Source organism: Conger conger, chromosome 7 (assembly GCF_963514075.1).
Source record: "Conger conger chromosome 7, fConCon1.1, whole genome shotgun sequence".
Lineage (NCBI taxonomy): Eukaryota > Metazoa > Chordata > Actinopteri > Anguilliformes > Congridae > Conger > Conger conger.
Genome location: NC_083766.1, coordinates 55,088,482 through 55,105,726, shown reverse-complemented (window position 1 = coordinate 55,105,726; position 17,245 = coordinate 55,088,482). Strand labels below are relative to the sequence as shown.

Here is a 17,245-nt window from a genome sequence, read left to right as displayed (position 1 = left end):
ACACCGTGTTAAACCAGCTCTCACAGAGTACATACACCGCTTAACACCGTGTTCAACCAGCTCTCTCTGAGTACATACACCGCTTAACACCGCGTTAAACCAGCTCTCACAGAGTACATACACCGCTTAACACCGTGTTAAACCAGCTCTCACAGAGTACATACACCGCTTAACACCGTGTTAAACCAGCCCTCACAGAGTACATACACCGCTTAACACCGTGTTAAACCAGCTCTCTCTGAGTACATACACCACTTAACACCGTGTTAAACCAGCCCTCACAGAGTACATACACTGCTTAACACCGTGTTAAACCAGCTCTCACAGAGTACATACACCGCTTAACACCATGTTAAACCAGCTCTCACAGAGTACATACACCGCTTAACACCGTGTTAAACCAGCTCTCTCTGAGTACATACATCGCTTAACACCGTGTTAAACCAGCTCTCACAGAGTACATACACCGCTTAACACCATGTTAAACCAGCTCTCACAGAGTACATACACCGCTTAACACCGTGTTAAACCAGCTCTCACAGAGTACATACACCGCTTAACACCGTGTTAAACCAGCTCTCACAGAGTACATACACCGCTCAACACCGTGTTAAACCAGCTCTCACAGAGTACATACACCGATCAGCCACAGCATTCAAACCACCTGCTCAAACCAGTTTTTCCATGATTAAAAATGCTTCAAACTGTATAAACTTGTCTAAAAACACTTAATATTTCACGATACGAAATGTTTACTTATATAAGCAGATAATCATAAGGGAATTGCATTCAAAAGTTTACATTTGAAATGAAAATGGAAATCTTGTAAGCTCATTGGGAGGTTTAAAGTTTAAGGTACAGTTTAAAGCACTTTTAATCATGAAAAAAACAGTTTAACCAGGTGGTTTTACTGTTGTGGCTGATCTATTTGACTCAAATGTATTCTGTTAGAGTTGAATTAACACTGGACATTTTACTGTGTTTGGATCAGCCTCAGAAGCAGTATCAGGCACACAGGTATTCTCACATGCACCTGACTCCAGGTCAGTATACACACCTGTGTGTACCCTGCACGACAGTATGAGACAGCCAGGAAGTGTAAGGTACAGCTGATCCCAGAACAGTCTACACACCTACACACAGGACGGCCTGTCTATTTATCTGTGCCACTGAAGCTTCTGTGTGTAACTGCCCTCAGGCTGAAACTCACTTTCGGCAATGACTCCACTACAGTCTACGCACAGCACCACACTGCCCCCTTCTGGTGAACATATATATGACATGAAAGAACGGTTCAATATTAAAAGTATCATTTCAAGCCTATTATTAAATACGGGTTTTAAATTAGGGTAATACCTGACATGCTTTGCTCTGTAGAGTTCTTTATGTATAGCCAATGGGGTGAATAAAAAGTTTCAATTTTATAATTGAAAAGAAAAGTGCAATCTAAAATGGAAAGTTAAACCAGCTGAAGTACCCTGAGATAATGAAAGCACATGACATTTATTCCATTAATAAGGCCTGAAAGATGAGAACAAGAGAAGAAGATAAGAGGAAAGCTAGCAGCAGATCAATCCCAAAAATTGCTCTTCGCTGGGCTTTTAATATTTTACGGCCGATAACGCAGTCACACAACAATTCATATCATTTATTATTCAAAATGACTTAACTGGCAGAGGCAATGAGGACAATGCACATACAGTTATAGAATACACAACAGTAATGCAAACACCAAAGTCTGATAGCAACCTGTAGCATCCAACTACCTACAACACAACGCTGGGCCAGTCTGTGTAAAGTGAAACACAAATGTCTATGCGCAGCAACTCCAATATACTTGGATCACATTTCTTCCCCGTTCTGACGTTTGGTCTGAAAAACAGCTGAACCTCTTGACCACGTCTGCATGCTTTTATGCATTTAGCTGCTGCTACATGATTGGCTGATTAAATATTTGCATTAACAAGCTGGTGTACAGTTGTACCTAATAAAGTGATCACTGAGTCTAAGTACGGGTAATAAAATAACCTTGAATCTTCACCATCAGCACAACGGCGCAGATGATAAAACTACTGTCAAGATTAGCTCAGGAGGAATTCTTTAATTCCTTCCTTTTTTATGAGTCATACTCCTGAAAGTTCTGCTTTTTACTGCTTCCATTCCCCCCGGTCTCCGTTTCACTCTTTTTTTACTTTTCTTCAGTCCTGTGCTGTCAGGTCTGCTGGAAGGCGCCGTGCCGTGTGTGTGTGTGCTTTTTTTGGGGGGCTGGTGGAGGAATTGGGGGGCGTCCCTGGAGGGGGGGGTGGGGCGGACGGTCAGAGCGAAGCTCAACCTGTCAGCTCCAATCTGGGGTGGGCCGGGTGTGTGTGTGTGTGTGTGTGGGGAGGGTGCGGGTGGTGTGTGTGTGTGTGTGTGTGTGTGAGTGTGTGTGAGGAGGTGCGGGCGGTGTGTCTGTGTGTGTGTGTGTGTGTGTGTGTGTGTGAGGGGGGGTGCGAGCCGTGTATGTGTGAGGGGGTGCTGGCGGTGTGTGTGTGTGTGTGTGGGGGGGTGCGGGCAGTGTGTGTGTGTGGGGGGGGTGGGCGGTATGTGTGTGCGAGTGTGTGTGAGTGTGTGTATGTGTGAGTGGTGCGGACGGTGTGTGTGTGTGTGAGTGTGTGTGAGTGTGTGTGGTGCGGGCGGTGTGTGTGTGTGAGTGTGTGTGAGTGTGTGTGGTGCGGGCGGTGTGTGTGTGTGAGTGTGTGTGAGTGTGTGTGGTGCGAGCGGTGTGTGTGTGTGAGTGTGTGTGAGTGTGTGTACGTGTGAGTGGTGCGGGCGGTGTGTGTGTGAGTGTGAGGGTGTGTGTGTGTGTGTGTGTGTGAGTGTGTGTGAGTGGTGCAGGTGGTGTGTGTGTGTGTGTGAGGGTGTGTGTGTGTGTGAGTGTGTGTGAGTGTGTGTATGTGTGAGTGGTGCGGGCGGTGTGTGAGTGGTGCGGGCGGTGTGTGTGTGTGAGTGTGTGTGTGTGTGTGTGAGTGTGTGTGTGTGTGTGTGTGAGTGTGTGAGTGTGTGTGTGTGAGTGTGTGTGTGTGTGTGTGAGTGTGTGTGTGTGTGTGTGTGTGAGGGTGTGTGTGTGTGTGTGTGTGTGAGGGTGTGTGTGTGTGTGTGTGTGTGAGGGTGTGTGTGTGTGTGAGTGTGTGTGAGTGTGTGTGTGTGTGTGTGTGGGTGGTGCGGGCGGTGTGTGTGTGTGTGTGTGAGGGTGTGTGTGTGTGTGTGTGTGTGTGAGCGGGGGGGGTGCGGGCGGCGGTGGCTGGCGGGGTCCTGGGAGATTTGGGTTTCCTGCCCGGCCCTCGTCGGCAGACAGCCCCCTCTTTGTTTCAGCGGCCCCCTTCCCCTTCTGTTTCTACTCTGCCGAAAAAACACACGGGCACTGCCCCCAATCTGGGGGTGGCAGGGGTCACACACCCGGGGGGCAGGGGGCAGGGGGGGTGAGGAGAGAGGCTCTGTTTTTTGGGGGGTAGGGTAGGTCAAAAGAAAAGCCCAATCATACACTCTCAGGAACAAAGGTACGAAACGTGCCTAAAAAGGTGCTTGTTGCTGTGGCGGTACGATATAGGTATATATGTCTTGCTTGGAAAATGTACTCATGTGTACACGATATTACTGTACTTTCAGGGTACATTTGCTCCTCGAAGAGCAAAGAGGTTCCTCCACTGTCACTTTACTTCTGAGAGTGTATACTTTATTTGTGAGAGTGTGATACAGCTTCACAGCCATGGTGGGAGTAGGGAGTGCTCAGACAGGGGCGTTTGCGGCCCTGCTGGCTGTCTGTTGTCACGGGGACACATCTGAAACAACACCGGGCGGCGCGTTAGATCGACGGGCGATCCCCGACGCGGCGAAGGAGGGCGGCCCAAAGCTGAGGCCCATGGGAGACAGAAAGAGCTGTGTGTGACGGGCTCTGGGGCGCGTGGAACAGGGGGGAGGGGGGTTACGGGACAACGGAAAACACGGGATAGGGTCCAGCTCAGTTCGCATGCCGGGAAAACGGAGAGGCCCGGAATGTTCTGGAAAGTCCTTCATGGGGGAGCCACTCTGCTACGTAGCTACACGCTATAAGACATTAGAGCGTAAACACCGCCTATGTTTCCACTGCTGTTCTGGATGCATAGCTCATACTCGACTTCATAGGCAGGACCACCGTATATCACAGCCTGACGTGGGAGGCCGAAAGCACGGCGAAGGCTGAGGGATTAGCCACCGAGGGCTAATAAAGCTATCGGAGTCAATGAGCTGGAATCTGGTACGAGGCAGAGCTGCACATCTACAACAACACATCTTCCGCTACCGCCGAAAAGAGATTCGCAGAGGAGAGGCCAGGCTCTGAACTCGCCGTTCAAAATGGTGGAAAATCTAAGCAGGGACAATATGAACCCTGATTTTCAGCATCTCCGCCTGTCGCTGTTCAAAGTTTATGTGTTAAATCTCACAGTTACAATCTGTCACAGTTACCTGTTACGCACACACATATTTAATTCCCTGTTTCTACATTCAGCATAACTGTAATATATTACCGATTTTGCCTGTCAGAAATAGTCATCCCAAGCAGAGTTTGATATATTCATTGTGCCTGTGAAGAACATATTTAATGTGGAATTACAGCACAGAGAGCCAGACTAGTAAATCAATATGAATGCGTACTGTAATATTATTTAGACACGCAGTATTAAAAACTGTAGGACAATTAAACTGCTGCAAGTAGAGCAGTCCTCAGTTGAATGTCAGAAGCATATATGTTGAGTGCTTTTGAGTTTCCCGCCTGCAATCCCCTGTTAATGGTGTGAGCTGTGTTATTATTTACCAGACCTGGAGGAGGCGGGCTAGCTCCATTAGTAGCAGTACTGAGGGGCCGAGAGCAGTTCGGAAGGAGCTGGGTTCACCTGTGGCAGTGCTAATGGAGTCTCACAGCCACCACTAAGAGCTAGGGTGAGATTTGCACAATGCTAATGGAATCTCTCTCACAACTAGCTCTGAACACTAGGCTGGCATTAGCACAGTGCTAATGGAATCTATCACACCGCTAGTGCTGAGGGCTAGGCTGTGGTTAGCACAATGATAATGGAATCGCTCTCACAACTAGCTCTGAACACTAGGCTGGCATTAGCACAGTGCTAATGGAATCTATCACACCGCTAGTGCTGAGGGCTAGGCTGTGGTTAGCACAATGCTAATGGAATCGCTCTCACAACTAGCGCTAAGGGCTAGGCTGAGATTAGCTGCACAGCCGTGGACGCAGGGATAATTGAGTTAAATGGGAGCCAGTGCCAGGGCCCCAGGAAGCTGTCTGGGGCCGATAGGAGCCGGGTTCTTATCATTATGGGCTTTCCTCTCGGCTCACCTCTCCCACACCCTGGGCTATCACTGTTATTACAGCCCTGCTCCAGATGTGCTCCAGACAAAACATACATACGCTCTATCACACACACACACACACACGCACACACACATACACACATATTCACACACACACACACACACACACACACACACACACACACACACACACACACACACATATTCACACACAGGCAAACACACACACACACACACACACAGGCAAACACACACACACACACACACACAGGCACACACACACACATACATTCACACACAGGCAAACACACACACACACACACATATTCACACACAGGCAAACACACACACACACACACACACGCACACACACATACACACATATTCACACACAGGCAAACACACACACACACACATACACACACATATTCACACACAGGCAAACACACACACACACACAGGCATATAAATACACACACATATGCATGTTCACACACAGGCAAACACACACACACACACACACACACAGGCATATAAATACACACACACATATGCATGTTCACACACAGGCACACAAACACACACGCTCACACACAGGCACAAACACAGGCATATACATACACACACACAGACACACACATTCACACACAGGCAAACACACACACACAGGCATATACATATACACACATTCATATTCACACACAAGCACACACACACATTCTCACACACAGGCATATACATACACACCCACATGTTCACACACAGGCACACACACACACATATACACACATGCACACACATACATAAACACACACACCACACACACATATGCGCACGCATGCATATGCTCTTGCACGCACACACACAAACTCATATCCACATATGCACACGCACACACACACACACACACACACTCTCTCACACGCACACACACACACACACACACACACACTCTCTCACACACACACACACACACACACACACACACAAACAGAGACCACCTCTCTCTGGATTAGATTCGTAAGAGGCCACTTCCTGTTTCTCCCTACATCCTCTCCACACCACCCTCCACTTGAATAAAATTTGGGAAAACAAAGGCACACGTGCCCCGGACTCTTTTGTGTCCAACTACACCTGCCCCTCGTGCAGAGGTCTCGACAGACAATCGCCTTCCAAACACGGGGCTCCCTCCCCAACCTCCAGGAGAAGTGTTCATCTGCTATTAGTCTGGATAATGCCCATGGTTTTACACACAACTAAGGTCAGCAGGGCACACACAGACCACAGAGTGATACTACTGCTTTACAAGAAGGTTCAAACGAAGACAAAGAATCAGGGGATTAGGCACAGGAGAATTAGTCTTAAGTCTCATGTCTTAAGTCTTAACCTGGTTTAGAAGAGGCGGCTGAGGCTGCTCCTCTGATAAGGCTTTGAACTGAATTCTAAAGCGGAGGTACAGAACAGAGGTACTAAAACCTCTCGCCTTCAGCTGTTCTAGCCTGAATAGTGTCAATGGGGGAAAACAATGACCTGTGTCATTACCATTCTTACAACGGAGACACCTGGCTCTTTCTGTCTCTACGGTTGTATCTGTGGCCGTTCGACTTGGCTTCTGCATCTCTGGATGAAAAGCAAAGCTCAGAGTCCCAAGCTCGGCACGGCTGATTTTTCCCAGTAAGATTTGAGGAACTTTGCCTGCTCATCTTTTTCTGATAAACTGCTCAGGGGACTGTGTTAATTTCTGAAATATTGCCTCCCATGCTAAAATATTCCTCATTTATCAATCTCTCCTATTCAGCGCATTAAACACGTGGAAAGGTCTGTGCTCATCATAGCAGAAAATTGGCAAAATTTCGCACAGATTCTTCAGCATTGCTGATCCCTTTTCGCATTGCAGTTGGATTGAACAGACAGTTCCCATAAAGGCACACGCTCATCCAAAACATTTTCTGTGGCTATAAAACATATTATGGAAAAACAGAGAAAGCCCTGTGAAAAGACCCCATAGTCAGAGAAACACACAGGAAACAAAATGGCGTTTCCTACCTTCTTTGGCTGGCAGGCGAGGAGACTGCTCTGTGTGAGATGGAGCGCTGTATGATAACGTTGAACTACCTGTGGGTAGAGGCACAACTGGGTTAAGATCTTGACAAATACACTAGCTAGACTTGACGTCTTCTAGACTGTCTCTCTCTCTCTCTCTCTCTCTGTCTCTCTCTCTCTCTCAATCTGTAATCTTGACTGCCAGCAATACTAATAATACTACCAATAATTTGTCAAACATACTGAAACAATATTCTTTTATTTAAAGGGCTATTGTGTAAAGTGGCAGTAAGCAAATCGCACAGATGAAATGAAGCCAGAAGATGGCACCCACAGGAGTTAAATTTGATCTGAGGATTTATCTCTGATTATTTTCAGGTACATTTCATTTACAATCCATTACATAGCCCCCGAGTCCCCAGCTCTATGATCCCTGAATATAACACCCATTTAGCTTGTGACCGTGACTTTACGAGACTGTAATTGTCTGAGCGTAATTGCTTTTGCTAATAAACACCTTTTTATTGTGAAGTCACATTGAAGAGATACAGTCCTCCTTGCACAGAAATGTGCTTAATTAAAAGATTGAGACATTAATCAAGGCAATTAAACCGTCAAAATGGATGGACCCATTCTTCGGAGTAAATTAAGCGGCCTCCAGTCAAACCGAACAGAGATGTGACATCACATTACATTCATTTAACACACTCTCACCCTCGGAGCGACTCACAATGTACGTGAACATACAGTAAGTGCATTCAACTGATTTATATGAGTAACAGAAGACACCAGACTTGGCTAACGCTAATCGTAGGCTAATTGAGTGTATGTGCAACATAATTAAAGTATCAAATGCTATACTTGGAACAAAGATGAAGGAGTTCACAAAGTGCCACTGGGTAGCACTACTGATCTAGGTTCAGCCTTCCCTTGTCAACATCTGACCCTTATCTATCTTGAGCCGAAAGGTTGAGCAGATCCCAGATCAGCTCTGCTACGCTGAGACGCTTTGTTAATACAAGCCTCTTTCTGAAGAGGTGTTTCTTTTTAGTCTGCCTCAAGAGGACAGCCATGTATTCTGTCGTTGTGACCAGTTATTATTTTCCTGTATGAACAAAAAGGAAGAAGTGGGAAAATACCAGGAAAAGCAGAGGAGAGAGAAGCGAAAAGGCTCAACGCCACGCTCTGAAGACAGAGGGAAACATGAGCGTTTAGCAAAGCTGACTTTCTGGGGTGAAGGAACAGCCTTTTCTGAGAGGGGCGGTGGGCAATAACGTGGCTGGACGTGATGTTATTTCGAGAAAACAGAATGGCTTTAGTTCGTTCGGAGCGAGGGAGAGAAGCGGTTGAATGAGAAGGAGAGGGGCTGTTCCACGGAATGGCTGTTTGTGTTGGGGGATGGGTGGGGGTGTAGAGTGAGGTGGAGGGGGGTTATACTGCACTCATATTTTTAAAACCCCCTCCAGACTTGCGGTCCACTCCTAGCCTGCGGCAGCCGAACAGGGAGGCCATTGTGCCGGTCGCGGTCCCTACCCGCCGCTCAACCGTCTCACGGCACAGAACCACTCTTACAGACTGGCCCAGTCGCCCTTCACAAGCGAGCGGTTAACCCTTCCGCGACCGCTTCCCACCGAGAACGACCGCTTGGCAGCCATGTGCCAGATGTAGGCCGGGGAAGAGGGGTAGACGGTAAACGGCAGCACGTCCACAGAAGGAGGTTCGGCAGTTTGCCGCGAATTCATTTGCTTCCAGAGAACGAGCTCAAAACAGAAATCTTTCTTTTTTTCCCCCCTTCTGTTGCTCTGTCGAGCGACTTTGTGACGGTCTTCTGAATTGAAAGCAGACATCAAGCCGTACCGCCCTGTTTCAGCTTCTCATTGTCACAGGCTGTACCGGGCCACTCAGGAATATTTTCCTTTGCAATTTCTACAGGTTTTGTTTATGGAATTTAAAAAAAGTTTCACCCTCAACCTCAAGCACAAATATTGACAGAAAGCCGTGCTGAGTTTCAGGGAGTGAGTCTTAGCGTTGTTTCAGTGGTGTTTCTGCGCGGATGGACCGTGCCCAAGCGTTTGAGGTCTTTGGGTAAGGGCTGAGGGTGAACCCAAAGGCCAGACTCAAATTTCTGCTCCAAACACTTTACAACTTCCCAAGACCCAAATAATGAGTCAATTTACTCTGTCCTAACCCTTTTTAAAATCTGAGGAATGTCCAAACATGGAAGTCATTTTGTAAACCTGTGCAAAAACGTGCATGCACGATGCAAGTAGCAGGTGAGGTCTTGAATTGGTTTAATTTGAATGTCAACAGATATTTTATATTCCTCCTCACCCCACCTCAACTCATCCACAACCTGCCTGTGGGTCCCAGCTCCAGAGCCCTCTCCCCTGAGTGTTAATCTGACTGAAGCAGGGAACTCCATTTAGACTGAGAGCGAGAGAGAGAGAGAGAGAGAGAGAGAGAGAGAGAGAGAGAGATGAAGGGAGAGGAAGTGAGAAAGATAGAGGGAAAGGAAGAGAAAGGAAGAGAAAGCAGGAGAGAAAGGGAAAGAGAGAGAGGGGGAGAGGGGGAAAGAGAGAGAGGGAGAGGAAGTGAGAGAGATAGATGTGGGGGAGAGAGAGAAAGCAGGAGAGAAAGGGAGAGAAAGAGAGGGGGGAGAGTGGGGGAAAGAGAGAGAGCGAAAAAGAAAGGAAGTGAGAGAGATAGATGTGGGGGGAGAGAAAGCAGGAGAGGAGGTAAGAGAGAAATAGATGTGCGGGAGAGAGAGAGAGCGGGAAGTAGATGGGGTGAGAGAGAGGGGGAAAGAGAGCAAGAGGGGGCAGAGAGAGAGGGAGAGGAAGAGAGAGAAGAGGTGAGAGAGAGAGGGAAAGAGAGCAGGAGGGAGAGGGGGTTAAGAGAAGGGGAGTGAGAGGGGGAAAAGAGAGAGAGAGGTGGGGGAGCAGGGGTCTGGCTCAGAACACATGCATATGGTCTGCAGAATCCATTGAGAGCCTGAGAATCTCCTCAGTCACACTAAAGAGCACCAGGACAGTTATCGCTCTCCCCAGCAGAGGACGTAGAGCGCTGTTATCTACACGCATGATTGAGAAAACAGCCCGGTCCTCCCCTCCACAGACTAAGTCCAACAAATGATAAAATTGCACGCAAATTGAAAGCATATTGACAGAATCCCACACAAAAAGTCTGGCTATGTGGCCAGACATTTAAGTGGGAACAATGAATGGGCCATCACCACATTACAGCATGAAAATGGAGAAATACTCTGTGAGTTGTGCCAGAGCTGGTCATTTAATACTCATGAATTTTACTCACACGCCACAACACTGATATTCCCATTAATGGTGGGAAGACGAGACTACTGTGACATCATCAAACACAAAATAGTGTTACACCACAGATTCTACAGACTAACCACATACCCATATTTTTAAAACCAAACCCCTGTCTCCCTTCTGTCGAATGTGAAATGCTATAATGCGATGCATTTTCTGAAAGTTCACGGACATGTTATTAAGGACACTAGCACGGTAAAAGAAGTAACCCACAGGAACATGTCTAAAGAATATGTGCTTGTGCTAATAAATGAAGCCACCAGGTCCCTGTATGTTATATTATTATTATTATTATTATTATTATTATTATTATTATTATTATGTTATAATGCAATGTATTTTCTGAAAGTTCATGGAAGTGGTATTAAAGACACTAGTATGGTAAAGAAAGTACCTTTAATATCACATGGGAACTGTCTGTTAAGAAGCAGGAAGCAAGGAAGGAACATTGGAGTTCAGTATCTGCTGTGTCTAAAGAAGCTGTGGTAATAAATAAAGCAATGCTTTATGGGTACTACACATTTGACTGACTTGACTGCTGTCTTGCTGCAAAACAAAATTAATCTTTCGTAACAGCATTGGAATATATTAACAATATGGACAAATATACTAATTCCTGCACCTTTCATATATATAAAACAAAGTTTTATTTAAATAACACAAAAATAAAAGTGCAATTTAAATTTAACACAGTGCTGCACAATACATTTTTTATAATTTTTCCAAAAAATGCTGAATCTCTATAATATAGTATACTGTATGAAGTATAAACTTGGTTTTCAACAGGGGGTCTGTGGAAAGTACTGTATGGGGTCCCTCGTCAGACTTTATATGCCACGAGTATACACAGATCTGGGAAAGTATTTCACAATATAAAACCTTTTTAAATTATGATGGGGTCCGTAGGATGCCTTTGAGTGGGGGTGGGGTTCCCTGGATCAGAATAGGTTGAAATCCCTCGATATATAATAACATAATACGCACACTATAAACCATTTCAGAAAAGCTCGCAATGGGAAAACACTCAAGCTGGGCTTTTCCTTGTTTGTCATCATGGCTCTAAATAGGACATCAGAAGTACGCCCTGGGCACAGAAGCAGAGATGGAACGACTTAGTCAGAAACCCCCGCCCCTTCCTCCCTGTCCTTCACCAGGCAGCTGGAGAGAGCAAGGCAACACTCTGCTGCTGTTCCTGATCTAATCCTGAGGTTCTCTCCACGTTATAGCGACCACGTCAGACGTGTCTAAGAATGTAGAACCCATAAAAGTGTTTCGGGGACCCCCTTGCCACTGGCCCTCCAGTACCGGTCTCGACCAGGTCGAGAGGGCGGCCATCTTCTCAGCCTCTCAGCTTCCTCGCGCACCGACTTCGCTGCATTTGGACCTCTCTCATGGCAAGGGCTCCAAAGCTCATAAGAGGATTCCTAAATATCTCCCCCCCCCCCCAAACACACAGGAGATAAATCAGAAAGGCCTGTGTGCCTGAACGCTCTGTCACACCGTCCGTAAGCCAGGATAAGCTCAGGCAGCCACCGCTTCTGATGAAAAAGTTGGCTCCCCAATACCCAGCGTCGACGCCAGGAGTGCAGACCTCCCCGTCCAATGCACAACGGGCCCATTATGCCGAGCCCGTCGCAGCCGTTTACGACTCTGGCCTTGAGCAACGGTCCTCCTTTCCATAAGACCGGGCCTAGCGTCACTTTTAGCGAGCCAATCGAAGGGCATCTTCTTAGACTCTGCCTTTAGGGAGCCAATCGAAAGGGCCGTCTCTACCCTCTTCTGGGGCTCCGCCTTCTGACAGCTCACAGTATGTCACAAGGTTTGGAAAGTTACAGAGGAAAGTTTGGAAGGTATTGTGAGTGATGGTGTTTTTCAAACGGTGTTTTCCAAAGCAGGATGTGCTACTTGAAGGAATTGCTTCTCGGCTATTAAGAATGACTCAGTCTTCTTTAGTGTGAACCATTCGGCTGCTGTAACTCAAAGGACTTGACTGATACACCTGATCATCTCAAATACCTAGACCTCTAAATATAGTATCTAAATCCAGTGATACCAAGCCAATAACTCAGAACACCAGCACTGGATAGGGCAGCATGTGTAGACAGAATATGAGTGACAATTGAAATATACACTGAACCTGCTTCCCCCAAGTGTGTCTCCAACATACCAATACCAAATCCAAGGAAGTCCAGGTTAGCCGCATTAATATAATAGTCCTGATAAGGCCATACATTTAGGTAATGAGGCATTCAAATGTTAGTGAACTAAGAGAAGAGGACTGTTTCAAAATCTCCAGACCCATGGAGCAACCTTCCTACAGGTAATATGTGGAAGAGTGGTGAGTAGAGCAGGGTTGCTGTAGATCACTGATTTAGACCCCATGGACCCATGACCCTCACATGTCTCTATGAGCAAAACATGGTTTCACAAACTCCACCCATCAGTGTCATATGACACACACTCTGCAAAACAGGGATATTCCCCCCACTTAAAAAAGACCCTATTGAGAGCATCAGCCATAGATCTTTTTTCTTTCAGAACAAAATCATTGATGTACATCACAAGAAAATGCCCAATGATAATAAAAGGTCCACAACATTTGCAGATAAATTCCTGTCTCGTTCATAAATAGATTTTCTGGTTATTAATCGATAAGATCTATTACGCCTTCTACAGATGTTTGTGGTCAAATCCAGCCAATGAAGAGAGGATTACTCACTTTCCCTGAGGTAATTGAGATGCGACAGAAGGACGTCTGCGTTGTACATGGAGGTGAGTCTCAGAAAGTCCTCCTTGCTCATCTTGCAGAGCTCTTTGCCGTCCAGGTTCTGGAAGGAGGACGGGTCCACCTCCAGCAGCCCGTACTCTTTGATGGCCCATTCCAGCCACTGCCGAACGTGGTCCTGGGTCCACAGGGATGGGTCTGTGGGGAATGGGACACGGTCACTCGGTGTGAACCACACTTCAGAAAGGGTCACTCCATGTGAACCGCACTTTAACATGGTCACTCAGTGTGAACCGCACTTCTAACATGGTCACTCAGTGTGAACAGCACTTCTAACATGGTCACTCCATGTGAACTGCACTTCTAATATGGTCACTCAGTGTAAACAGCACTTCAAACATGGTCACTCCAGTGAACAACACATCTAACATGATCACTCCATGTGAACCACACTTCAAACATGGTCACTCCATATGAACCACATTTCACAATATACTGTATATGCAGTAGGTCAATAAATACACATGGGGTCACTATGTTGTAATATACACACAGGGTCTAGGAATGGCAGGGCGGAGTAATCTCTCACCTGCCGGGACGATAACTCTTCTCTCATTGGTGGTCATATTAGGGGGCGGTGCGTTTTTCTCGTCCATGTAGCCCCCGTAGCCCATCTGGGACCCCTCTGTCCCGCAGACCGGCTTGGAGCACTTTCCCACACTGCAGTCCACCGGGGACCCCCTGTCAGAGCACAGTCAGAGCCAAAATTACCCCCAAAACCCACTCACTTCCCAGAACACGTGTGTCATTCAGGTATTCAGATATCACCCACCTGGTGTTGGAAAATATGGCTGTTCTAATATTACCAATACTAATGCTTTATTCATGGATTATTCTTTTATTTACTCAGTCCAATTATCCAGGGGCATGTATCATGAAGCATGATTACTCAGTGCATCAGAACATCCAAAATGCCGCCAGTGACTTTTACCACAAACTCAATCACAAATTCAAGTTTAAAACTCCAATAACAATCATGGGCCCTATTTCGCGAAGCAGGATTTCTGAGTTAGCCAGCTAACTGCACTGGGTAAAACCTGGAACCCTCCCAAATCTGGATCTGGAACATTGATTGAAGTAAAAACAGCAGTTCCGGGTTTTACTCTGTGACAGCAGTTGCCCCTGGCAATCTCTGAGATGACGGTCAGCAGAAAGGGGGGGGGGGGGGAAGAGATAGAGAGAAAGCAGGGAAAGATGGGGTGATGAATAAAACACGCCAGAGACCTGGATCCTGCTCCGTTGACGTGGTTGTACTCGCGCTTCACGCGTAGCGGGTGACTGAGCCAGTCCTGCTGGGAGGGTAAGGGGCTGATTTTGTGGGGCTGCCCGTAGTCCGGTGGTCCCGGGGGTGTCATGTCCGTCTTGGGGAGGGGCGCCGGTGCAGCATATGGAGGCTCGAAAAGAGACTGGTCCTCACTCACCACTGACAGCGCCTCCTAGGGGACAAAGCAGGAATAATTCACATAATCCTAGACAAGCGGTATCGTTAACTAGCTACTTCATTTTCCCATGTACATAGACCAATAACATTTTACTTGTGTTACAAAGCCTATTTTCCAGTGCACTGGTTCTCAACTGGTTTTACTTCAGGACTGATTTTATGAATATTTTGCATTGGGGCATGAAGTCATGACCTAATACAATACTAAGGTCATTATCTAGTGTCATGCCGAGCCCTGTTAGAGATTTACATTTCCAGTAAGCTAATTCACCATATCACTCATGAAGACCACAACAAAGATCAATATTAATGTGCAAAAAAATAACAAAACAAAACTGAAACAGTAACCACCTAAAAATGTTAGCCTGAATGCACCCTGAAAATAATGACCCTCAATGGTGGACTAAAATAATTTTATTCAGGCACAAAGGCCAGGTTCTAAGGACTCCGCACAAGTGCTTCCAGTAAACGCACTTGCGTGTATCAGGAACTTCCCTTACAACACGCACATCTGCAAAGTTTCTCTCCCGGTCGACGGTCGCGTGTGCTGAACAGAAACAGAAGTTCTAACCCCAAGTCCAGCGGGGGTCGACTGGAACAATGTAGCTCTTATTAAAGAAAACAAACAGAGAAGGGGTCCACAGAAGTTTCCTCTGGAAACTTCTTTGTTGTGTCAGGGTATCCTTCCTCTTTGCCTGTCCACAAATATTAACCCAGGAATGTCCCGTTTGCCAGCGTAATTAATCCTGTCCCCATCCTGCCAGGGTCAAATGCCACTGATCCTGCTCACGCCATGCGCACAAAGTGCCAGTCTCGAAAGGAAGCCTATCCGTCAAACGGACGCACGCCAAACAAGTCTCAGCCTTTTCTGGCTAGCCGAGGTGTCTCCAAAGCCCACCAGACGGAACCAGCCCTAATTGAGGAGAGTCATGTCCAATTTAACAAAGCAGGATTGCCGACATTAATCGAATTAGCAGTTAGAGGACTTCATTGATCAGACACAATGACTAAAAACGGCTCTTAATAAAGCATGTGACCGCTAATCCAGTACAGGCTTCACCATCTTTGTTCAGGATCGTTTTTGTTTCAATTTCACAATGTAAAGTCAATACATCTACCAAGGATAAATATCCAGCTTAAAATAAATAAAGTCTGATAGAATAGAATTGTAAATCAATACTGATTTGAGTTGAGTTCGAGTTAATTTAGCACAGACAATCTCAATGTGTAAAAAATCAGTTAACAACACAGCAAAGATGTGTTTATGGTGATTAAAGAACCGCACAGTCATTGCAGATTACTTTAATCAGTTCTGTGCACATCGAAATTCTAAATAGCATGACAAATGTTCACGTTGGACTCATGTAATGGGTCTTTACCTCTGTCTATCTGTACCTCTCCGCTTGCGATTTCCAGAAACTGCCAATCAATAGATGACTGACAGCTCTGGGTTGAGACTGCAGCTCGCAAACTTTAAGCACTTGACACTCACCGTGTTCAGGCAATGAAAGCGCTCAGTAGTTGTCAGTGATGTGGCGAGATAAATCTGACGTACAATCAATTTTAAGAACACTGCCAGAGCCTGGTCATCCTTGGGCCCTATCTGTTGGGCCCATACAAACTGGCTGGCAGTTGATAAGTGCCAAACAGTAAATTAATGTGTCAGTCCTACACGATAAGTGTGGCTAGGCTGCAGAAACTGTTACACGTTAAGCTTTTTTTTTGGTTCATATCTGCCTCGACCACATACTGTAGAGTAATTCATGATTGGCATGTAGAATGTGGGTTATAAGATTATAGAGGCCGCATTTTTTTTTAAATAAGGTTGCCAAAATGCACATGTACTTGCAGAATCAATACAAGTGCTGCACAAATGGCAGCTCACAACAACGGCACGGTGCATCGGAGTGAATCTACGAGACTGATGAAACCCAAAGGAGTGGGTTTTCACCTTTTATCACTTACACGCAGTGCTGGAAGTGGAAATAAATAAGAGCGAAACAGAAGTCCCGGTAGGCTACGGCATACCGACCGGTATGTTCCGGCTGATTTTGAGCGCTGGCAAATAACACCGGGCTAATAGTCTTCTGGTGGGGAGAGAATATGGCTGAACAGGAGGCAGAAAGCAGTAACAGAGACTTAATATAAGTGCCGGTACTCAAATAAAAGTCTGCTACTCCAAAGAGCAAAACAAGCGAGTACCGTCCCACTTCAATCACTGCTTACAGGGCATACAGAACATAGACTTTTGAGACAGTACTGCCTTTCTACTGTTCTCAGCAAACTGATATATGAATT

The 17,245-nt window shown here is 46.3% G+C and overlaps 1 protein-coding gene across 7 annotated transcripts in view; it reads right to left on the bottom strand.

Annotated features, from left to right (window-relative positions):
* Positions 1-17,245, bottom strand: part of LOC133133109 (Friend leukemia integration 1 transcription factor-like) — a 37,628-nt gene that overhangs the window by 5,976 nt on the left and 14,407 nt on the right. For 5 of the 7 annotated variants that reach the window (XM_061249106.1, XM_061249102.1, XM_061249105.1 and 2 more), the window contains exons 2-5: positions 14,731-14,942; positions 14,036-14,187; positions 13,441-13,644; positions 7,393-7,461 (exon numbers count right to left, since the gene is read on the bottom strand). In XM_061249106.1, the coding sequence (XP_061105090.1) occupies positions 7,393-7,461; positions 13,441-13,644; positions 14,036-14,187; positions 14,731-14,861 (556 nt within the window). In that variant the 5' untranslated portion in view covers positions 14,862-14,942. Of the gene's footprint in view, positions 1-7,392; positions 7,462-13,440; positions 13,645-14,035; positions 14,188-14,730; positions 14,943-15,447; positions 15,494-16,326; positions 16,420-17,245 lie in introns of those variants that run through there. The other 2 variants (XM_061249107.1, XM_061249108.1) reach the window with 2 other exon arrangements.